Below are 25,564 nucleotides of genomic sequence, written 5' to 3'. Positions count from 1 at the left end.
AAATTGTTGAACTATATCCAAAAACATCTCATTTCAATTTAGCTATATAACAAGACTCTGTGACTGAATGAAAGCACACAGTCATTTTCACTCAGGAATTATCAAATGTACAATTTTGAAGATAAAGCTGAAAAAGTGACTTTCATGAAAATCCATAAAACAGTATGTTAAAATACAGTGTTATTCCCTTTCAAGGCTACACTTTATTTTTGTACTCAAATCTTTGTAGTTCTTTATAATGGTCTGTGATTAAAACTGGAATACTATTTGAACAGAAAAAAAAACACTTTCCACCCATTAATATTAAATATCTGAAAAAATATCAAACCAAAGTGCCACAGAACTGAAACACAACACTGCTGAAAAAGGAAGTTTCTTTACAAAAAATGTCTCCATTGTCAAAATTCACTACAAACACAAACAGCAGCCCCAAGCAGCAAGATATACCACTTCGTCTCACCACGGCACAATGCTGCAAAATATAGAAAAGCTATCTGATACCAAAAATAAAAAAAATAAAAAAAAAAACTCCAAATGCTTCATCTAACAGCAATGTGTGCTGTGTTCTTCTATCTTCATAAACATTACAAATGAGAGGATGAAAGACCCCCCCCTCGCAAATACAATATTCCAACAAAGCAAACTGCTTCTTCCAAATGCAAGACATGTTACAAAATGTATAAAACTTGAGAAAAGAAAAAAAAAAGAGGACACAATATCAAAAATAAAGGCCCATTTAGGCCTATATTAAAGAAACAAACAGCCAAACAGAAAAGCATTCATTATGTCACACAAAGAAAAAGAATAAGGTAATAATGCATCCCTCCATCAAAATACAAATACAAAAGCAAAACCTACCACCATATTCATAAACATCAAATGTAGTCCTTTACAGGAACTATGCAAACTTCTGCTGGTCTGTAGTACAGGCAGTAGAATGAGTCATAAAAATGAATTGTGCTGTCAGGCTGAGGACTCCCAGATCATGTCAAGAGTACTGTACACAGGGCCTGCACCCAATGCTATGTACACAGGGTCTGTTCCCAAGACTATGTAAACACAGTCTGTGCCCAATGATACGTACACAGGGTCTGTTCCCAAGACTATGTACACATTGTTTGTGCCCAAGGCTACCTACACAGGGTCTGTGCCCAATGGTATGTACAAAGGGTCGGTTCACAAGTCTATGTACACACAGTCTGTGCCCAGTGATACGAACACAGGGTCTGTGCCCAAAAATATATACCCTTGATGATTCACTTTTTTTTTTTTTTTTACCCAAAAAGGTACACAATGGCAAAAATGTCTGTTTTTAGAGGCAACCCACAAACAACACAGGGTTTAATTAAGGAGCTCTCTGGTTTAAGGTGGTAGAAGTTATTAATGACTTAAAAAAATAATAAATTGTACCTCTATGTCATATACTTATTTGAGATATTACTTAGAGGCTCATCTGTTACCTATTCTGAAGGTTTGATAGTTACAAATAACTTAAAAATTAAAATGAAGGGCCTGGATATAATGGCAGCTCCCAATGGTACAGGCTCAGCAACATTACTGTGTTTGGGGTGGATCAGGTATAACTGTGCCAGCGTGCTGGTTTGCACAATACCTAATACCAGGCTGTGCTGTTTCCTTCTTTTGAAATTCTATGTTGCATTTGTAATATTATTTGAAGGAACATAGATGTTTATTACCTTTTCTGGGATGTCACGTGCCAGTGTGTACAACTGGGGTCCTCATTTCAAAGGGCTACAATGACACATCCTGGCATTGAGTATTTAGTAGGGTATGCTGTTAGTTTACTGTCCACAGGTCTCTTTATAATGCACTACACACCAGCACTGCATAACTGAGGTTCATGAACCCTGGACAAAAAACAGTACATAAAAAGAGAATATAACACATACATACATACAAATATTTCAATCATGGGCATTAATGCCTTTCCAGCTTGCCAATATACCAAAGCACTTGTTCCCATAATAGGTGTCCGGCCTGTTCTTAAAGATATCTAAACTAGTACTTAATTTAATGTAATTTGGTAGCCTGTTCCATGCATCAGCTGCTCTGTCAGAGAACCAATTAGTACACTTCTCATTCCTATAGAATCTTCTACAAAGGTTATCTGATGATTCTCTAGTACTTTTTTGACAACTCCAAACATTCCAGAGATAGTTGTCTCTAAATCCCCAATATACCTGAATAAGATCTCCTTTTAGATATTTGTAAGAGACACTGTACAGGTTCAGATATTTTAGTCTTTCATAATAACTTAAATATTCACATCCATGGATGCCCTTGGTATATTTCTGCTGTACTCTTTCCAGTTTATTCTTTTTCTTATAGGTTTTTCCATATTGTTATTCTAAACTCAAGTTTGGTACTAATGTAGCTAACAATGACTTCATCATTTCTGATTTCCTAGACTTTATAAATCATTTTATACAACCTATACTTCTACAGCTGTCATTAGCCAATTGGTTGATATGATTAGATTAAACTCATAGCTGGATCTACTCATATATCCAGGTCCTTACATTAAATGAGTCTACAGTTTCAATCACTGTGTGCTGTATTAAATATTCACCTTTCAATTTATGTCTCTTAAATCTCATATGCTTAGTTTTTTTTATGTATTTATCAGCATATTATGCTCCTGTGCCCAAATGGTCAATTTAGTTAAGTTATTTTTGCAAACATGCCTTATCGGTAACACGTGATCAGTTTACCCAATTCCAGGTCACCTGCATATAAACTGTAGAACACCTCAGATGAAAAAGTTAGGTCTGAAAGATAGAATCTAAACAAGTAAAGGCCCAGGACAGAGCCCTGTGGGACACCCTGACTGTAACCAAGGATTTTGTCTGTTCAGTTACTGCATGATACTTGGCGGCCACGGTGGTGCAGTGGTTAGCATTGTCACCTCACAGCAAGAGGTTCTCCGGTTCGATCCTCAGTTGGGGTGCCTTCTGTGCGGAGTCTGCATGTCCTCCCTGTGGTCGAGTGGGTTTCCTCCCACATCACAAAGACATGCAGTAGGTGGATTGGACACTCTAAATTGGCCCTAGGTGTGAGTGCGTGTGTGTGCCTTCTGTGGAAGGTTGGGCACCGGGCTGGCAACTCGACACTGTAAGACTCCACTGCCAATCATGAGCGGACAGGTGATCCGCTGTGGCGACCCCTAACCGGGAAAAGCCGAAAGAAGAAGAAGAAGAAGTTACTGCATGATACTTGCATGTCCTATTTGTAAGTCATGCAGCTATCCAACTTATCAAAAGTACATCAATACCTAGCTGTTCTAATTTATTGATCAGTGTTTTGTGTATGACCCTGTCAAATGCTGAAGTTAGATCTATATAAATTACATCATAGCACAATTTTTCATTCACAGCTATTATATTGTTATAGAACATCATGTTACAGGTAGTAATAGAGCTATTTTCAACATATGCATGCTAATATATGGTTTCAAGTCCCAATCTATCCAAGTCTGACAATAACTTATCCAATATTAACTTCTCCATTATTTTTCCACAACATGAAAGTAGACTTAAGGATCTATATGAATCTGGGTTTGTCCTACTCCCCTTTCCTTAAAAGACAGGTTTAATAAGCACATGTCTCCAATCTTCAGGAATCACCCAATATTTATAGACAAAGTGAATAACAGATATAATGGTGCCATAACTTCTTGATGAAGTGTTCTCAGCTCATTGTTACTAATTCTGTCTCCACACTGTGCTTTGTCTGGATCCAGTTTGTGCAGTTCTTTTTAATTATAATCTAATTTGATTCCAGTATCCAAGTTACTTGGATGTCACTAGAAAGTACAGTTGTGTACACTTACCATAAATGTAGATATTCGAGTGTATTCACTGTTGCAGTCATCACATTTGGGTTATCTGCCTGGAGGTAGCCCTCAGCCGGCCAGATTTCTGCGTCGGATGCTGTCTCTTCTTCCATGATGTCAGGTTGTCAGGGGTATAAAACATGCAGCCGATGCCATTACATCAGTTTTTCTTGCCCCAGATGTCACATGCCCCCAGAATAGGAAGCAATTATATGGTATGGTACACCCCCATCAAAAAGCAAATGCACCAGAAAAAATAAATATACCAAACAAGAAGGAAAGGTAGAGTCAAGAGAAGTCAGGGGGATGGAGGGAGGGTAACCAGGACTGCGACAGTGAATACACTCGAACATCTACATTTATGGTAAGTGTACACAACTGTACTATGTTCTTCGTGTTTCACTGTTGCAGTCATCACATTTGGGTTGATTCCCAAAGCTAAGGAAGAGAGGAGGAAGTTAAAGAGCATTAGGGTCAGCTATTAAGCCCTGCAAAACTGCAGTGGCAAATCCAGCTCTGGATTTAGAAAAGATAGGCATGTGGTACTGCTTGGTGAAGGTATGTACAGAGCTCCAGGTAGCAGCTTCTAGGATGTCCCTGGTAGGGACTCCTCTAAGAAAAGCCACAGAGGTAGATGCAGTCCTGGTGGAATGTGATCTTATCCCCTGTGGGGTAGGTTTTCCAAGGTGCTTGTAGCAGAAATGAATGCAATGGGCTATCCATTTGGAAACAGTTTGCTTTGAAATGGCCTTCCCCTCTGCCCCTGCAGAAAAGCCAACTAGCTGCTCTTCAGATTTTCTGAGAGGCTTAGTCCTGTCCAAATAAAATCTAAGTTGTCTATGCACATCCAGAGAGTGCAGTATTCATTCCCCTTTGTTTTGTGGATTAGGGGAAAAAAGTAGGCAAATTAATGGACTGATTTAGGGCCACACTAGACACCACCTTGGGCATAATGAAGGATTAGTCCTGAGGGAAACCCTGTCCGCATGGAAGATAATGAAGGGTTCCACTGCCATGAGGGCCTGTAATTCAGACACTTTTCTTGCTGAAGTGATGGCAAGAAGGAAGGCTGTTTTCCAAGAAAGGAATTTCAACTCTGCTGTTGCAGCTGGCTCAAAGGGGGAGGGGAGCTTTTCCAATACAAAGTTAAGGTCCCAGGCTGGAGTGGGAGCGCTCCTGGGGGGGTCTGAAATTTTTGGCCCCTCTAAGGAATTGTTTTAGCAAGGGGTGAGAGAAGAGGGGTGTCTCAGTATTATAATGTGCTGAAAAGGCAGAGGCATGAATTGTAATTGATGAGAAGGATAGGCCCTTATGGACCATTTCTGTTAAGTGCTGTAGAATATGAGGTAAGCTAGGCACCGTTGTGCCCATCCCCTGAGCCTGGCTCCAGGAACAGTATCTTTTCCACTTTTCTGCATAGGAGTTTCTAGCACTAGGCCTCCTTGCCTCCAGAATGACATCTAGCACCTGCTTACTGAGGGATGCTAGAGGAGAGCTCAAGGAATTAGCCAGGCTGCAAGGTTCAGGGTTTGAAGCTGAGGGTGCAGAATCTGGCCCACCTGCTGGGACAGCAGGGAAGGAGTTTGAGACAGGTGCCATGGTTGCAGCAGTGTCATAATGCACAAGAGGGGGGTACCAGTGCTAGCATGGCCAGTCTGGTGCAATCAGTATTGTCCTTGGCTTGTCCTGTTTGATCTTTAGTAGAACCTTCGAGAGGAGAGGCAGAGGGGGAAAAGCATAAACCGAGAGGCTTTCCCAGGTAAAGGACAGGGCATTCACTTTCCAAGCTTGACTGTGGGGAGTTCTTGTGCAGAATTTGTTCAATTGGTAGTTCTGACGGGAGGCAAACAGGTCTACCTCTGGAGTCCCCCATTTGTTCCTCAAGAGGTTGAATATTTTGGGTTCTAGTTTCCATTCGAGTGGGTCCATGAGATTTCTGCTTAAGTTGTCTGCCAATGAATTTAGTTTGCCTGGCAGGAATTGAGCGTGTAGGTGTACTTGGTAGCTCAAGGCTGTGTTCCACATTACCCCCATGGCTGGTCTGCAGAGAGGGTATGAGTGGGCTCCCCCCTGCTTGTTTATGTACCGCATAACTGTGGTGTTGCCTGTCTTTACCAATAGTTGTCCTGGAAGAATACGATCTTTGAAGGCTGTCAGAGCATTCTGTACAGCTAACATTTCTTTTTGATTGATATGGAGGTGCTTCTGTCTCGGGTTCCATTTGCCCTGAATGCACTGCCCTGCCATGTAAGCCCCCCATGCATAGTCTGTTGCGTCTGTTGTTAGGGTTTGGGCGGAAGGGGGTAGAGTGAAAGGGAGTCCCTTGTTGTGGTAGCAGGCCTCTGCCCATCAAAGGAACTCTGTCTTCATACAAGGAATGATAGAAATTATTGTTTCCAGGTCCTGAGAATGTTGACACCATAGGCTTTTTAGATAGCATTGGAGTTTCCTCATATGCAGTTTTGCATATGGAATTAGTAGAATGCAAGAGGCCATGAACCCCATGGCTTGCAGTATTTTCCTTGCAGATAGCTGGGGTTTTGTGGCCAATAGTTTGAAGTAGGTTGTAAAATAAACTTGTTTCTCCGAAGTGAGGAATGTCATCTGGGAAGTTGCGTTCAAGCTTACTCTCAGGAATACAATCTATTGGCAGGGTACTAGGTGAGATTTCTTTTCGTTGATGGCATACCCCAGTGAGGTTACAAGTTTCTTTATAAATGCCAGGTGTTGTAATAGCAAGTCCTGGCTTTCTGCCTGAATCAGACAATCGTCCAAGTATGGGTAGCCTGCCCTGAAGCGTAGGTATTTCCTGCAAGATTCCCTTATTAGTATGTTCAGGTAAGCTTCATTTGAGTCTAGGGTTGCCAGCCAGGCATCCTTGGCTAACATAGGAAGAAGCTGTTGAACAGTTTGCATTTTGAATTTTGGAACTAACAGAAAAGTGTTGAGAATAGAGAGGTCCAGAATAGGACACCAGGAGTTGTCTTTTCTGGGTACCAGAAAAAGTCTTGAATAAAAACCTTGTCCCCTTTGTTCTGCTGGGACAGGTTGAATAGCCTTGATACTGAGAAGAGAGAGAACCTGCTGTTGGGCCTCCAACCATTGATTTGGGGGTAGGTCTGGCCAACCATTTGGGGTTAGGTCTGGCCAACCATTTGGGGTTAATAGTGTGTGGAAGTGGAATCTGTATCCTTGGGAGACTATGTTCAAAACCCATTTGTCCTGGGTAATGAGTTCCCAGTTTTTTGCATGCAGGGCGAGCTTTCCTCCTAAGGGAGCAGGTAGATGAGCAGGGCTTGGAAGGGTTAAGGTTAAGTCATTGTACCATTTTTCCGTAGCGGGGTGGCTTACTACTCCCTGCTTTGGAAGTGGGAGTCCCTCACTGCTTAGGTCTGTGCGTAGCCTGAGACTGTAGTCTAGGTGCTTTGCTCTTCCTGGGTTTGGACTGAGAAGGACTGGAAAGGACCAGTTCTTTGAAGGCCAATGCCTACTGAATCTGGGAGGCTGTACTTGTAGGAAATCTTTAACAGTTTGCATAGATTTAGCTTTTTCCTCCATCCTTTTGAGGACTTCTTCTGCTTTGTTGCCAAAAATGTGGTCTTGGTTTAAGGGAGCATCCAGTAATTTAGCTTTAACATGATCTGGCAAGTTTTGTTCCTTAAGCCAAGCATGCCTTCTAAGTACAGACCTAGTGACAGCAGCCCTGCAAGATGCTTCTAAAGTGTCAAAACCACATTGCAAAGTTTGTTTACCAACTTGTTCTGCAGAATGCAATAAATCTTGCAATTCTTTGAGTTCAGCACAGTCAGGAATCAACATCACTTTCTGTTTAAGTAGTCCCATAATATGCTGCTGATACTTAAACATATGAAACTGGCAATTTAAATCCCTAACGGCCAAAGTAGCAGAAGTGTATACCTTCTTACCCCATCTGTCTAAGGCTCTAGAATCTCTATCAGAAGGGGTAGGATTTTTAACGCCTTTTGGTCCTTGGGAAATGGTCTCTCGATCCGCATTAGGATTCTTGAAGAGGAACTTGTGAGAGTCAGGTACTCTGTAGTACCCATCAGGTTTTCTGGGAGCTGGAGGTAAAGTGTCTGCAGTAAGGCTAGATTCCAAGAAAGCATCATCTACAATGTCCAGAACAGGAGGGATAGCTAAAGGCCTGTGCTGAAGCAGGAGTAAGAATTCCCTAAGTCTCTTTTTGGACTCAGAGTAATCCTGGCTTTCCCAGTGGAAATGCTCCCAAAGAGTATGCAAGGTTTCACTGAAAGAAAGATCTTCTAGAGGGGAAGCAGAGGGAATGGAATCCTCTGCATCAGAATCCTCATAAGTAGATAAGGGCAAATCCTTGTAATGAGAAGGAGCAGAAATATCAGATTCCTGATCATAAGAATCAGAAAGAAAATCAGTTCTAGGTCTCTTAGAGGGGGAAGGCTGGCTTCCCCTAATTAAGGTAATAAGGTCTTCTTCAGCCATTCTAAGCATTTGTTTTTGAGGCATATGGGCCTGAGCCTGCGGTTTGGTCATCAGTTTTCTAGGCGTAGTGCGAGTTTTGGGCCTGGATAAAAATGATGGCGTTGGTTTAATATGAATGTCTGTAGGCCTGAATACACCCTCAGAAGCCGGTGCCTGCACAGCAGCTCCGGACCCATCCAAGGTAGAGACATCCGCAGGTTCCATAGTTGAAGAAGAACCTCCGGCATACCGGACTCCAAATGGATCTCAGTAGAGGCCTGAGAATCTGAAGTAGCGGGTATTAGGGGCTGCAAAAGCGCCTCACTGAGTACCGACGGACTGGCGACTAGCTTAACCGAAGCGTTGGCGGCAGTTTTGGACATATGCAGTCTGTCTCTGTCTTTATCCTTACGTTTTTTCAGATCATCGGTAGTTGGATGGCTTAATGAAGCCATTTCGGAGTACACAGATCGAGTATGAAAGTAATTGGCTGCAAAAATAGCCCGACGATGAATAGTTCGGGTGTTGAACAAGGCTCAAAACTGACAGCGAGGGACGTTGTGGTCTGGGCCTAAACAGGGAATGCAGTACAAATGAAAATCTCTATGAGGTATTTGCTTTCCACAGGTAACACAATTGTTAACTTTTACTGACATCGGTTAGAGCAAGAAAATGGATCCCAAATGGGGTACTTATCTTTTTTGAAGACTTTGGTCTGAAACTCGAAAACGAAAATTTCAGGATACGGCCGACCGCACTTGCGAACTGCTTATGGCACCGCACGGCAAGAAAGACTGATATAATGGCATCGGCTGCATGTTTTATACCCCTGACTGACGTCATGGAAGATGAGACAGCATCCGATGCAGAAATCCGAAGACTCTGGTATTCAGGCCGGCTGAGGGCTACCTGCATGCAGATAACCCATATGTGATGGCTGCAACAGTGAAACATGAAGAACATCAACTTATCACCCCTTTTGTGGAGCCAAACTGCTTTGCATAAGAGTTTGTAAATATCTATAATCTGTTGTGTCTGAGAATACATTTTAGAATCTGTGCACAGTTTATCAATTTGTGTGTTTTACTCCTTCCACATCTTGTGTATCTACAAAAATGTTTCCTATTTCCTATTATACTCAAAATCTTTATATAAATTTTCTTAATCTTGTTCCACACTATGCTTAATCTGTTTGTCCAGCTTGTTTATTTCACTTTTCAAAACTGTAGTTCGACCTCTCTTCCATTTCTTATACTTTTTGCTTCTCACCTTAATCAGATATCTTGTTCTTATAGAACTATATCCCCCTGACGATGTACATCTACAACCTGATGTTAAACATTTTTTTTTCATTTTTTGCACTCAATTTCTCTTACAAGACTTTCCACATTCCATCTATAGTTCTTCCAATGAACACCTCACTCCAGTTAGCTTTACATAGTGACTGTTTTGCTTCCATATAACCCTCTGTGCATTGGTTTAGATTTCAGTTTGGCAGAATTATCTAGCAACAAATTAACCTTTATAACCCTATGATCGCTGTACATCAATGGTGGTAAAATTTGACTTGAAGTAACAGTAATTTCTTTAGGAACACAAACAATGGCTAGTATGTTCCATCCCCTGGTAGTTTTTTTTTTTTTTTTTTTTTTTTACAATCTGAAACATTTGTTGTTCCTGAATATATGCTGTGAATAATTTCCTTACTAATGTTGTTGAAGCAATATTATTCCAGTCTGCTTCTGGTAAATTTCAGTCATAGGTTGATACTAGGCTATCTGCCCTAGGACATTTACAAGCCTAGCCAGAGTGTGTTTGGCTTTTGCCACCCTTCTTAGATTAGTTGACTGTGCCTCTGTATAGTAGGTCACAGAAGATAGCCCATTTAAGGTTAGTTTACCGTGCCTCTGTCTAGCAGTGACACAGAAGAGATCCCAGGGGTAAATTTACCATCTCCCATCCAAACGTCAAGATTCTTCTTGAAGAGGGTCATTGAGGGGCTCTGTCTGACATGGATTGGGATTTTGTTCCAGAGTGAAGGGAGCCTCTGGGATATGAATCTGTCCCTCCAGCATGTTCTATTTATTTCTGTGCTGACGTTTAAGTCACTGGAGCATGTAGTTCTGATGGATTTGGATTTCTTGAGTTGGAGCATGTCCATTAATTCTGGGTTGGACATGGCTTTATACGTCAGGCACAGATCACCTCTGAGTAGGCAGTACGCAACTGAGTAGAGCTGGAGTTTCTTTAGCCTAACTGCGTAGGGCATCTGTTTGAGTCCCTTGATCCTCTTGGTGAGGTACTTGAGGTCTTTCTAGTTGTAGCAGGTGTCGGTTAAGGTACATCCCAAATGGGGAATTGTATTCAATTATGGGCCTGATGAGTAGAGGGGCACAATGACCTCTCTTGATCTAGATGTGAACCCCTTCGTGATAAGGTGGGCTATATAGAATGTCTTTCTAACCACTTTGCCAATGTGATTGTCAAAGGGGAGATTGCAATCTACTTGGGTCCCCAAATCCCTAATTACTTCTTCCGTACTTAATGGATTACCACCTATGTGGTAATTTGTGGGCACTTTGTTTTTCCCAAAGGGGATGACTATGCACTTTTTGGCATTTAGCTTTAGGGCACGGCTCTGGCACCAGTTATCCATCTCTGTGAGACCTTTTTGGAGGATGCTTGTGTCAGCCAGCGAGTCGATTATGGCCCCCAGTTTGCAGTCATCTGCAAACTTTGACAGCCATAGTCCTCCTGTGTTAGCCTGTACCTCAGAGAAATATATACCGAACAAGAGAGGTCCCAGGACTGAGCCTTGTGGGACACCACATGTAACTGGTTTAGAGTCTGACATGGCACCTGCAATTCTGACCATGTGGGTTCTATCCCTAAGCCAGTTTGCAACCCATCTTGTGACATAGGGGTTGATATTTAAGCTGGTGAGCTTATTTATGATGCCCGAGTGGGGTATTGTGTCGAAGGCTTTTGCAAGGTCAAGGTAGGCTGTGTGGACTACCTTCCCTTCATCTATGGCCTTGGTGACTGTTTCAAAGAAATTGACCAGGTTCAAGAGGCAAGATCTGCCCTTAACAAAGCCGAATGGGTAGGATCCAGTGTTTGGAGGTTCCCAATGTCTTTGTTTATGAGTTCCGTGATGATACGCTCCATAGCTTTGCACACCAGTCTAGTTAGGCTTATAGGGCGATGGTTTCCGGGGTCCGTTGTGGCACCACCTTTATGGAGTGGAACCACTGTTGCTGTACGCCATTCTTTGGGTACATATCCTGTTGTAAGGCTGAGACTGAACAGTGATTTTAAGTGAGGGTTCAGTTCTTCTTGGAGCTCATGTAAAATGCAGCCCAGGACACCGGGCACCATTGATGCTGTGTTTTTTGCTTTGGAGAGGGCAGCTCTCACCTGTGCTTCTGTGATGTCAGGGAGGCTACACTCTGTTGGGATAGTCATTTGCTCATTTGGAGGGGGGGGGGGTTTGCACTGAACCTGTCTGCCAGGATGTTGGCAATGTCTGTGGGTTCAGTGTATTTTTTGTCATTTTGCACTAACTCAGAGCATATCTGGGAGTTTCCACCCAGGTTTCTGACATAACTAAAGAAAGCCTTGTGATTATCTTTAGCGTCTTGTGCAATTTTTCTTTCGAAGCTAGCCTTAGATGATTTTATGAGGGATCGTAGTTTTTTGCTAGTACTGATCAGAGTTGCCTTCCCTTTCAGGGATTTTGCTCTATCATGTAGTAGCTTCCTCCTTCTGTTGTGCAGCTTATTTATGGCTGGGGTGCACCAGGCAGGTCTCCTGCCTTTGGAGGAGTGTGTCTTGGTTTTATTTGGGATAGCACAATCCATGCATTCCTGTAGGTATCCATAGAATGCATTTGTAAAGGATTCTGCGGTTTGGGCCGTATTTTCCACTGGCCCTGGGGCTTTGAAGGATTCCACCTCGGTTTTGAGAAGTGGGAAGTTTGCTTTTGAGAAGTTTTTGACCGTGGTTTCCTTTCCTGGGGGTGGGGACGGGATATGGATGTCCATAGTGATTAATTTATGGTCAGATCTTACCAATTAGGGGTATACCTCTGGTATGGAACATAGAATCCTCATGTTGTTGATGATCAGGTCCAATATGTTTTCCACTCTTGTGGGAGTGGTGACCAGTTGTTCCATAGCATTTGAGTTTATAAATTCTAGGAACCACTGGGCTAGGGTGTTGGGGCTTGAGTAGTGCTCCCAGTCTATGTTTGGGTAGTTAAAGTCACCCAATATAATGGTGTTTGGAGAGACCTTCATATTCTCCAGTGTCTTCAGGAAAGCCGAGTGGGGTTCCTGAGTTTGGGAGGGTGGTCTGTAGCAGGCTACAAACTGGAAGGCAGTTTTGCCCACTGTTAGTTGCACATGGATGGTCTCAGATGCTTCGTGCAGTGCCACTAGCCTGGAGGTATGGGTATCTTTGATGAATATGGATACTCCCCCTCCTCTTGTGGTTCGGTCCGAGTTGTGGGGCCGAAAAGCATGGTATGAGGTATAGCCTGGTAGTGCTGGGGTGCTCTCGGGAGCCTTGAACCAGGTTTCTGTTACTGCACAGATATCGATATTCTCCACACTGAGGAGAGCCTCGAGTGCATGCATCTTGAGGTTTAGACTTCTGGCATTGAGCAGCATTACCCTTAGTTTCTTTTTCCTTGTGTTGTCTAAGGAGGTGGGTTTGTCTTTTGAGCCTTGCCTAAAAAAGGCACTATGGTGGTGGCAAGAGCCTTGGCCAGTATTCGAAAACCCAGGGGTGCCAGGTGCAAGCCATCCCTAGTGAAGCAACGTGGCTTCTCAAGCATGTCATCCCAGGGTGACAGACACTGGATCCCCTTTGAGTGACACCAATACTTTAGCCAATTGTTGAAATTGATCATTTTGTCTTTATACTGTGGTATCATTCTTGGTGAGGGTAAGATGCTACTCAAGGTCAGGGTCATACTGGCCAGGGCCACATGATCAGAGAGCTCCACTATGTCTCTTTTCATGTAATCCAGGGAGGTACGTCTCAGGTCATTCACACCAGCATGGACAATGATGGAGTCATATTTGTACTTGCTTTGGAGTGACCTGAGTGCTTGTGCTATGTGGCGGATCCTGGCACCTGACAGGCAGCTTACAGTGACTTTCTACTTGTTCAGCCTGGTGAGAGGGACTTCAGTGTGTCTGACAATAGAGTCACCTATTACAAGTGTATTAGGTGTGTTGTTTAGCCTTAAGGGCTGTGACTGTGTGGCACACTGGCTTTGTGAACTATGTGATACGTGGGTATTGTTGTGGGGTAGCAGTTGCTTGGATGTCTGCTTTGGAGGTCTCTGTTGCTTGGGCAGATTTTTATTTAGAGCCTCCGAGTATGTTTTTGTGTGTTTATGTGTTTGGTTTGCTGTTGCAATAGGTCTATGTGAGACTGGATTTGTGGTGTGTGTGATTACCTTCTCCTCCAGACTGACCGTGCCAGTACTATGTTGAGAGAGCTCAGCCTCCAGTTTGGCTATATAGTTGCATCTCTCACATATATTTGAGCTTGTTGGGAAGAGGAGAGGGTGGTCTGTGTACATAAGGCAGTTGTAACATTGCCTCAAAATTCCCATATTCACCAGCTGGACTGGAGAGTAAACCTGAAACTGACTTTTGGACATGCCAGAATAGTATAAGGAATTACTTTTAGACTTGATCAAAAAGGACCAATAGGGAGCCAAGTACTTAAAGGGAGTATAAGAGGGTGTAGTGCTTTAGTTTATTAGTTCTTACTTATAAGACACTTATCCTATCTACTGCTGGGTTTTAGAAGGAAAATAGAGTGCTTACTTTGAGGATTTGGAACAGTTCTAAGGGAAAAAGTGAAGAGCAGACTTTGTGGAGCCGGGAATAGTTTAAACCTGATTAAGCGGCGCTGCCCGATGCTGCGCTATGCGCAAAAACGCGCAAAAGAGGGTTTTAAGAGAGGGGAATCAAGGAGTTTGGAATTGACCTAAAATGGCCAATAAAACTACAGTAGCCACTCCCACAGGGGCAGGCAGGCTGTTCAGTGTTTACCACTGCCACTGATGAACACAGAGACTTCCCTTTAGCCTAAGCAAGCAATGGCCTCCAAGAAACTTACAAACAGTTCAGAACAGCAAATCTGCAACTGAACTTTTTTTTAAATTTCAGAAAGTGGGAAAAAGGCAACATTTTTTTTTTTTTTTTTTTTGTTTTGTTTAAAGATAGCAGAGATACACAAGTAGCAACAAGTTAGAATAGTGCAATAAATGACCCCACACGAGTGCTAGGCCAGAGACAGGTAAAATGCAAGTTTTAAGAAAAAAACGATTTTAAAATAAGTGCAACACAGGAAATGCAGTAAACATGCTCTAGATGTGTTCTAAATACAGATATCAAGTTTAGCAAGCTGGAAAACGCAAAACGTAGGCAGCAATGCAGAAATCTTAACAAATAATCTGAAGAAAAATACTTAAAATCTCAAAAGTGGCTCCTTTCTTCTCCCAGCTTTTTCTCCTCTTGGGTGCTTCACCAACAGCCACCAAGTCTGAAAAGACGCCAAAACCACGAGGCAATCGGGTTTTAAGAGAGGGGGATCAAGGAGTATGGAATTGACCCAAAATGGCAAATAAAACTACAGTTTCTACGCAGTAAACACTCCCACAGGGGCAGGCAGGCTGTTCAGTGTTTACCACTGCCACTGATGAACACAGAGACTTCCCTTTAGCCCAAGCAAGAAATGGCCTCCAAGAAACTTACAAACACAGTTCAGAACAGCAAATCTGTAACTGAACTTTTTTTTTAAATTTCAGAAAGTGGGGAAAAAAGCAAGATTTTTTTTTTTGTTTTGTTTAAAGATAGCAGAGATACACAAGTAGCAACAAGTTAGAACAGTGCAATAAATGACCCCACACTTGAGTGCTAGGCCAGAGACAGGTAAAATGCAAGTTTTAAGAAAAAAACGATTTTAAAATAAGTGCAACACAGGAAATGCAGTAAACAGGCTCTAGATGTGTTCTAAACACAGTTCCTAATACAGATATAAAGTTTAGCAAGCTGGAAAATGCCAAAAAGTAGGCGGCAATGCAGAAATCATAACAAATAATCTGAAGAAAAATACTTGAAATCTCAAAAGTGGCTCCTTTCTTCTCTCAGCATTTTCTCCTCTTGGTGGGTGCTTCACCAAAAGCCAACAATTCTGAAAAGACGCCAAAACCATGAGGCAATTGGGTTTTAAGAGAGGGGGATCAAGGAGTTTGGAATTGACCCAAAATGGCCAATAAAACTACAGTTTCTAGGCAGTAAACACTCCCACAGGGGCAGGCAGGCTGTTCAGTGTTTACCACTGCCACTGATGAACACAGAGACTTCCCTTTAGCCCAAGCAAGCAATGGCCTCCAAGAAACTTACAAACAGTTCAGAACAGCAAATCTGCAACTGAACTTTTTTTAAATTTCAGAAAGTGGGAAAAAAGTGAGGTTTGTTTGTTTTGTTTAAAGATAGCAGAGATACACAAGTAGCAACAAGTTCGAACTGTGCAATAAATGACCCCACACTTGAGTGCTAGGCCAGAGACAGGTAAAATGCAAGTTTTAAGAACAAAAACGATTTTAAAATAAGTCCAACACAGGAAATGCAGTAAACAGGCTCTAGATGTTCCTAATACAGATATCAAGTTTAGCAAGCTGGAAAATGCCAAAAAGTAGGCGGCAATGCAGAAATCTTAACAAATAATCTGAAGAAAAATACTTAAAATCTCAAAAGTGGCTCCTTTCTTCTCTCAGCGTTTTCTCCTCTTGGTGGGTGCTTCACCAACAGTCAACAAGTCTGAAAAGATGCCAAAACCACGAGGCAATCCGGTTTTAAGAGAGGGGGATCAAGGAGTTTGGAAATGACCCAAAATGGCCAATAAAACTACAGTTTCTAGGCAGTAACCACTCCCACAGGGGCAGGCTGGCTGTTCAGTGTTTGCCACTGCCACTGATGAACACAGACACTTCCCTTTAGCCCAAGCAAGCAATGGCCTCCAAGAAACTTACAAACAGTTCAGGACAGCAAATCTGTAACTGAACTTTTTTTTAAATTTCAGAAAGTGGGAAAAAAGTAAGATTTCTTTGTTTTGTTTAAAGATAGCAGAGATACACAAGTAGCATCACGTTTGAACTGTGCAATAAATGACCCCAGACTTGAGTGCTAGGCCAGAGACAGGTAAAATGCAAGTTTTAAGAATAAAAACGATTTTAAAATAAGTCCAACACAGGAAATGCAGTAAACAGGCTCTAGATGTGTTCTAAATACAGTTCCTAATACAGATATCAAGTTTAGCAAGCTGGAAAATGCCAAAAAGTAGGCGGCAATGCAGAAATCTTAACAAATAATCTGAAGAAAAATACTTAAAATCTCAAAAGTGGCTCCTTTCTTCTCTCAGCATTTTCTCCTCTTGGTGGGTGCTTCACCAACAGTCAACAAGTCTGAAAAGATGCCAAAACCACGAGGCAATCCGGTTTTAAGAGAGGGGGATCAAGGAGTTTGGAAATGACCCAAAATGGCCAATAAAACTACAGTTTCTAGGCAGTAACCACTCCCACAGGGGCAGGCTGGCTGTTCAGTGTTTGCCACTGCCACTGATGAACACAGACACTTCCCTTTAGCCCAAGCAAGCAATGGCCTCCAAGAAACTTACAAACAGTTCAGAACAGCAAATCTGTAACTGAACTTTTTTTTAAATTTCAGAAAGTGGGAAAAAAGTAAGATTTCTTTGTTTTGTTTAAAGATAGCAGAGATACAAAAGTAGCATCAAGTTTGAACTGTGCAATAAATGACCCCTCACTTGAGTGCTAGGCCAGAGACAGGTAAAATGGAAGTTTTAAGAAAAAAATGATTTTAAAATAAGTGCAACACAGGAAATGCAGTAAACAGGCACTAGATGTGTTCTAAATACAGTTCCTAATACAGATATCAAGTTTAGCAAGCTGGAAAATGCCAAAAAGTAGGCGGCAATGCAGAAATCTTAACAAATAATCTGAAGAAAAATACTTAAAATCTCAAAAGTGGCTCCTTTCTTCTCCCAGCGTTTTCTCCTCTTGGGTGCTTCACCAACAGCCACCAAGTCTGAAAAGATGCCAAAACCATGAGGCAATCGGGTTTTAAGAGCGGGGGATCAAGGAGTTTGGAATTGACCCACAATGGCCAATAAAACTACAGTTTCTAGGCAGTAACCACTCCCACAGGGGCAGGCTGGCTGTTAAGTGTTTACCACTGCCACTGATGAACACAGAGACTTCCCTTTAGCCCAAGCAAGCAATGGCCTCCAAGAAACTTACAAACAGTTCAGAACAGCAAATCTGTAACTGAACGTTTTTTTAAATTTCAGAAAGTGGGAAAAAAGCAAGATTTTGTTTTGTTTAAAGACAGCAGAGATACATAAGTAGCAATAAGTTATAACAGTGCAATAAATGCCCCCACACTTGAGTACTAGGCCAGAGACAGGTAAAATGCAAGTTTTAAGAAAAAAATGATTTAAAAGTAAGTGCAACACAGGAAATGCAGTAAACAGGCCCTAGATGTGTTCTAAATACAGTTCCTAATACAGATATCAAGTTTAGCAAGCTGGAAAATGCCAAAAAGTAGGCGGCAATGCAGAAATCTTAACAAATAATCTGAAGAAAAATACTTAAAATCTCAAAAGTGGCTCCTTTCTTTTCTCAGCGTTTTCTCCTCTTGGTGGGTGCTTCACCAACAGCCAACAAGTCTGAAAATATGCCAAAACCATGAGGCAATCTGGTTTTTAAGAGAGGGGGATCAAGGAGTTTGGAATTGACCCAAAACGGCCAATAAAACAGTTTCTAGGCAGTAACCATTCCCACAGGGGCAGGAAGGCTGTTCAGTGTTTACCACTGCCACTGATGAACACACAGACTTCCCTTTAGCCCAAGGAAGCAATGGCCTCCAAGAAACTTACAAACAGTTCAGAAAAGCAAATCTGTAACTGAACTTTTTTTTTAAATTTCAGAAAGTGGGAAAAAAGCAAGATTTTTTTTTTTTGTTTTGTTAAAGATAGCAGAGATACACAAGTAGCAACAAGTTAGAACAGTGCAATAAATGACCCCATACTTGAGTGCTAGGCCAGAGACAGGTAAAATGCAAGTTTTAAGAAAAAAACAATTTTAAAATAAGTGCAACACAGGAAATGCAGTAAACAGGCTCTAGATGTGTTCTAAATACAGTTCCTAATACAGATATCACATTTAGCAAGCTGGAAAATGCCAAAAAGTAGGCGGCAATGCAGAAATCCTAACAAATAATCTGAAGAAAAATACTTTAAATCTCAAAAGTGGCTTCCTTCTTCTCTCAGCGTTTTCTCCTCTTGGTGGGTGCTTCACCAACAGCCAACAAGTCTGAAAAGATGCCAAAACCATGAGGCAAATGGGTTTTAAGACAGGGGGATCAAGGAGTTTGGAATTGACCCAAAATGGCCAATAAAACTACAGTTTCTAGGCAGTAACCACTCCCACAGGGGCAGGCAGGCTGTTCAGTGTTTACCACTACCACTACCACTGATGAACACAGAGACTTCCCTTTAGCCCAAGCAAGCAATGGCCTCCAAGAAACTTACAAACAGTTCAGAACAGCAAATCTGTAACTGAAATTTTTTTTAAATTTCAGAAAGTGGGAAAAAAGCAAGATTGTTTTGTTTTTTTAAAGATAGCAGAGATACACAAGTAGCAACAAGTTAGAATAGTGTAATAAATGACCCCACACTTGAGTGCTAGGCCAGAGACAGGTAAAATGCAAGTTTTAAGAAAAAAAAAATTATTTTAAAATAAGTGCAACACAGGAAATTCTGTAAACAAGCTCTAGATGTGTTCTAAATACAGTTCCTAATACAGATATAAAGTTTAGCAAGCTGGAAAATGCCAAAAAGTAGGCGGCAATGCAGAAATCAAAACAAATAATCTGAAGAAAAATACTTAAAATCTCAAAAGTGGCTCCTTTCTTCTCTCAGCATTTTCTTCTCTTGGTGGGTGCTTCACCAACAGCCAACAAGTCTGAAAAGTCACCAAAACCATGAGGAAATCGGGTTTTAAGAGAGGGGGATCAAGGAGTTTGGAATTGACCCAAAATGTCTAATAAAACTATAGTTTCTAGGCAGTAACCACTCCCACAGGGGCAGGCAGGCTGTTCAGTGTTTAGCACTGCCACTGATGAACACAGAGACTTCCCTTTAGCCCAAGCAAGCAATGGCCTCCAAGAAACTTACAAACAGTTCAGAACAGCAAATCTGTAACTGATCTTTTTTTTAAATTTCAGAAAGTGGAGAAAAAAGCAAGATTTTTTTTGTTTTGTTTTGTTTAAAGATAGCAGAGATACACAAGTAGCAACACATTAGAACAGTGCAATACATGACCCCACACTTGAGTGCTAGGCCAGAGACAGGTAAAATGAAAGTTTTAAGAAAAAAACTATTTTAAAATAAGTCCAACACAGGAAATGCAGTAAACAGGCTCTAGATGTGTTCTAAATACAGTTCCTAATACAGATATCAAGTTTAGCAAGCTGGAAAATGCCAAAAAGTAGGCAGCAATGCAGAAATCTTAACAAATAATCTGAAGAAAAATACTTAAAATCTCAAAAGTGGCTCCTTTCTTCTCTCAGCGTTTTCTCCTCTTGGTGGGTGCTTCACCAACAGCCAACAAGTCTGAAAAGATGCCAAAACCCCGAGGTAATCGGGTTTTAAGAGAGGGGGATCAAGGAGTTTGGAATTGACCCAAAATGGCCAATAAAACTACAGTTTCTAGGCAGTAATCACTCCCACAGGGGCAGGCAGGCTGTTCAGTGTTTACCACTGCCACAGATGAACATAGAGACTTCCCTTTAGCCCAAGCAAGCAATGGCCTCCAAGAAACTTACAAACAGTTCAGAACAGCAAATCTGTAACTGAACTTTTTTTAAAATTTCAGAAAGTGGGAAAAAAGCAAGATTTTTTTGTTTTTTTTTGTTTTGTTTAAAGATAGCAGAGATACACAATTAGCAACAAGTTAGAACAGTGCAATAAATTACCCCACACTTGAGTGCTAGGCCAGAGACAAGTAAAATGCAAGTTTTAAGAAAAAAACGATTTTAAAATAAGTGCAACACAGGAAATGCAGTAAACAGGCACTAGATGTGTAATAAATACAGTTCCTAATACAGATATCAAGTTTATCAAGCTGGAAAATGCCAAAAAGTAGGCGGCAAGGCAGAAATCTTAACAAATAATCTGAAGAAAAATACTTAAAATCTCAAAAGTGGCTCCTTTCTTCTCTCAGCATTTTCTCCTCTTGGTGAGTGCTTCACCAACAGCCAACAAGTCTGAAAAGATCCCCAGCTAATATTATTCTTCCCTCCTGTGTTTCATACATGAAATGTATAAATTGCTCTAGGTTATCTGCACTTCACTTTGGTGGTCTATACACTCCAACAATTGTTATATGTTCCAGAGTTGTCTTTACTGTCACAGTTACACAGTCTATAGTATTGATGTCATCACTGAATATATAATAATCACAGGTCTTATAACTGTCTTTAATCCCTATCATACCACCTCCACCGGATTTTTTGTTAGAATGTCTGTTACAATAAAAACATTTACACCCTGACTGAACTGGTTTCCAGTCACTGATCTTTAAAAAGGTTTCACAAACAACATCATCATCAATCTTGTGGGAATGTAGCAATTTTCCATTAAATAGATATTATTAATACTCCTTGCATTAACAGCCATCAGAGATACATCAAATGTTGTTATCTGTGAACTGTTAAATTTCCAACATGGCAAAAATCCTGCCTAGTGTTTGTCAAATACTGCAGAATATCTGCTGCAAAAATTCACTTTCCTGATCTTGACAAATGCATGCTATCCTGTCTGAACACATGAGTGCCCAAAACTAGGCTTAGATCCTCTACACATTTTCATTTTTTTTAAATGGGACATTTTTTCTATGTAGGTATTTACCCAAAAAAATATTTTCATTCAGGGTGAGCTGACTATCCTTTCTATAGATAATTTGTAGAAAATATGTCCTAATACCAGTACAAGCTATACTGTCTAAGTGGGCTGTCAGTTCCCTACTAACAAGTCAGTTAATCCTTACAGATGACATAATTTGTACCAACATGAATAAAAACAGATTTGTACTTCCTTACATTAAGGTGTTCTTCTCTGCAGTCTGTGTAAATTTATAGCTGTCTAGGCCCCTTGGGATGGCTAGAGCTTGGCTTTCTAAAACCTATCCTTTTCCAACAACCAACAGTGAAATTAAAAGTAAAACAATAAAATATGAATAAAGTTAATCTTTTTAACAAGCTGTCCCTTCTTACCTACTAATAGTTAAACTCTTGGTGAAACTGTTCAAAATTCTTCCAAGAACACACTTTAAACGCCAAAAAAAGATTTAATAAGCAAAACTTTCGGGCTAACCACCCTTCATCAGTACATAAAAACAATGACACTCATCAAGACATCAAATAGGGGTTCTAATAAAGTCACATGATTCAGCCAGCCTAACATCAATTGACAATTAAATATTTACATTTTTTATTCTTAAAATAATATCAACACATTTTTAAAAACCATTAAAAACATAAAAACATAACATTTTTACACACACATATATATATATATATATATATATATATATATATACACACACACACACACACACACACACACACATAAATACAAATATTCTCATGTGTGCATATTCTTTTGTGTACTTTTTTAAAATGTTACAATTGTAGCTGCTGTGTTGATATTTATGATTCAACAAATGATTTTGAGCATCCTATTACTAAGGAGAAATATGAATTTAAATGTTCAGCCAACTGTAACACATCACAAATAGTATATCTAGCAACATGCACAGTTTGCACAGCATTCTATGTTGGTAAGACAACTAGGAAATTAAGGGAACGTATCATAAACACAAATCTGAGATTAGAAGAAAAGTGGTGACAAATGCATTCAGTAAGCATATCATGGACAATTGTACACACACTTTTAAATTTAGGGGTATAGGTGTAGTAAATATAGGTATTAGAGGAGGAGATATGAATAATGTATTAGAGTTAAAAGAATATGAATGGATCATTAGGCTACAAGCAGATGTCACACCAGGTTTGAATAACACTGTTAGTATAAAACCTGTATTAGTCAAAAGGCAGAGAGAAAATATATAAGAATGCAATTTTTATACTCTAGATTTTAGTAGATACTTTATATAGTATAAGGGTATTTGTTGTATAAAGTATAAAATATGCACACATGAGAATATTTGTATTTATGTGTGTGTGTATGTATATATATATATATATATATATATATATATATATATATGTAAAAATGTTATGTTTTTATGTTTTTAATGTTTTTTAAAATATGTTGATATTATTTTAAGAATGAAAAATTTAAATATTTAATTGTCAATTAATGATGTTAGGCTGGCTGAATCATGTGACTTTATTAGAACCCTTCTTACCTACTAACAGTGAAAAACAGTGATAACAAATAAAATATAAATTCAAATAAAACTTCTCTTACCACTCAACTTCAAAGTAAATCACAAACCAAGGTAGGATTGTTTAGATAAGCTCTGGACTTTCCTCTCTGCAGTCTATGTGAATTTATACCTGTCTAACCCCATGGGATGGCTAGAGCGTGCCTGTCTAAAACCCATCCCTTTCTAACAACCAGTGAAATTAAAGGTAAAACAACAAACCATGAATAAAATGTTAACAAACTATCCCTTCCTACCTACTAAGAGTGAAAAACATTGATAACAAATAAAATATAAATTCAAATAAAAATTCTCTTACCAGTCAACTCCACAGTAAATCACAAACCAAGGTAGGATTGTTTAGATATGTTCTGGATTTTCCTCTCTGCAGTCTGTGTGAATTTATACCTCTCTAGGTCCCTTGGGATGGCTAGAGCTTGCCTGTCTAAAACCTATTCCTTTCTAACAACCAACAGTGAAATTAAAGATAAAACAACAAAATATGATATGAATAAAGTTAATCTTGTTAACAAGCTATCCCTTTCTACCTAACAGTAAAAAACAGTGATAACAAATAAAATATAAATTCAAATAAAACTTCTCTTATCAGTTAACTCCACAGTAAATCACAAACAAAGGAAGGATTGTTTAGATATGCTAATAGATATGGATAATCTATAGTAAGCAAAATAAAATAATAATATAGCCTACTATACAAGTAGGACACATTCCAAAACTAAACATCAGTCTAAGAAGAAGCTAAGGAGCTGCACAAATTTGGGTAGAAGAAATTAAACTGTTTTAAAGAAAGAGTGGTAAGTGCATAAGAATGTGCTCACCACATAAAAAGGAGCAGTTGTAGCAGTGAAAAATAGGTGTGTCAACCAAAGGAAACCCTTCTAAAGTGGAAAATGAAACATGAAAAAGAAAACCAAGTAGATGTACACCACTTAAGCATGAGGATAAAATGGTTCTGAGCTTTGTGACATTTTTATTACCAATGATTGAGTCTCTGTAATTAAACCCAACAATACACTATTCTTTCTTTTTTTCACATGACCTAGCTTATGTTATTGTCCATCTTGTCTAGTCCATCAGTTCATCTCACACAATTGACAGAGACTTCTGCTGTCTGCTAGTCATGTTTGAAACAGCTGACAATAATGAAGGAAAATGTACAGACAGACTTCTCTTCACTTTTAACATATTTTGAAACAGAACATTTTGTTCAGTGATTGCTTTCATTCTATGAATAACATAAAACAGCACATCTCCTTATAGCCAAATCTTACATTTGGTGTGAAATCTCTTGTGCAACTCAAAATGTTTTACTGTGCATTCAACATATGAAAACAATTGAACAGCATGCTTTGGTATTCATGTAGCATTGTCAGACCTGACAACATAAAACGTTATCAGTGAAAACAAGACACATATTCAAATACTTGCCTATCGTTAAGATCTTGAGCTATCAAGAGGTGTTTTATATGATAGTCAATTGCTCTTTCGTAGTCCTGGAGAAGAGTGTATGTATTTCCAAGACTGTAACAAGCCTGGGCTTCAACTGCTTGGTCCTTTAGCTGTCTTGATACCTGCAAGGTTTTCCTGAAAGACAAAAACAAAATAATAACAAAAATCACTTAAAGGGAATTGCTTGTGTAACACCATTTAATAAAATGTAATGTTGAAGATGGGAAGCTCAGTAAAAAGGAGCAATGATGCTGAATGAAATTGGGGTAACAGGATGACATAATCATATATTCCCACCACTGCAACAAATCAGGAAAAGAAAAAACTGCAGTGACTATGTGTTACTATATGATAAAGCTCTAGTCAAAATACTGACATTTTGACTGAATCTATGATATATCAAAATACACAAAGTGCGACAAAAATTTAACCATAACTAAGCTGAACTCCTTCGAAATTAAAAGTAATGTGTGTGTGTGCATGTATGTATGTGTATACATATGTATATATATATATATATATATATATATATATATATATATATATATATATATATATCTGGGTCTACTTCAAAAGATTGACAGACCATTTGATCGACATTCATTTAGTCGACAGCTCATTTGGTCGACAACCAGTATTCAAGGCAAAAACCTGGGATTTGCCCCCCTCCCTAATGTTGTGCGACCCTGGAGTTGATATATATAGTTAGGGGGGGTGTGGGGTTCATTTAAAAACATGAAAATACAACAAAAACTACACATTTTAAACCACACCCCCCTAACTATATATATCAACTCCAGGGTCGCACAACATTGGGGAGGGGGCAAATCCCAGGTTTTTGCCTTGAATACTGGTTGTCGACCAAATGAATGTCGATCAAATGGTCTGTTGATCTTCTGAAGTAGACCCATATATATATATATATATATATATATATATATATATATATATATATATATATATGTGTGTGTGTGTATACAAAACATAAATAAATAAATAGCACTGTTTCATAAATTACATAATCAATGGCTAAATAGCTGAACATGCAAAGTACCAGATACGTAAATTCATGGCAAAGGTAAGTGAAAAACTAATGTCCTATTCTAAGGTGCTCATGATGTTATACATTTCTTTTATACCATGACATTTAGTACAAATTTCAGATTTACAGATTCTCTAGCATCTATTCCTTTGCTTTTCTGACTTCAAACCAGTAGAATACATTAGTTTGG

At 39.8% G+C, this 25,564-nt stretch overlaps 1 protein-coding gene across 2 annotated transcripts in view; it reads right to left on the bottom strand.

The window, feature by feature from the left end:
* Positions 1-25,564, bottom strand: part of GPSM1 (G protein signaling modulator 1) — a 2,081,362-nt gene that overhangs the window by 1,102,238 nt on the left and 953,560 nt on the right. For both annotated transcript variants that reach the window (XM_044058046.1, XM_044058047.1), the window contains exon 7: positions 24,312-24,467. In XM_044058046.1, coding sequence (XP_043913981.1) covers positions 24,312-24,467 — 156 coding nt within the window. The remainder of the gene's footprint in view (positions 1-24,311; positions 24,468-25,564) is intronic.

The sequence above is a fragment of the Protopterus annectens genome, chromosome 16.part0, assembly GCF_019279795.1.
Source record: "Protopterus annectens isolate FY-2018-M chromosome 16.part0, PAN1.0, whole genome shotgun sequence".
NCBI lineage: Eukaryota > Metazoa > Chordata > Ceratodontiformes > Protopteridae > Protopterus > Protopterus annectens.
Note: the sequence above shows the minus strand (reverse complement) of the source record. Positions and strands in the feature narration are given on the sequence as shown.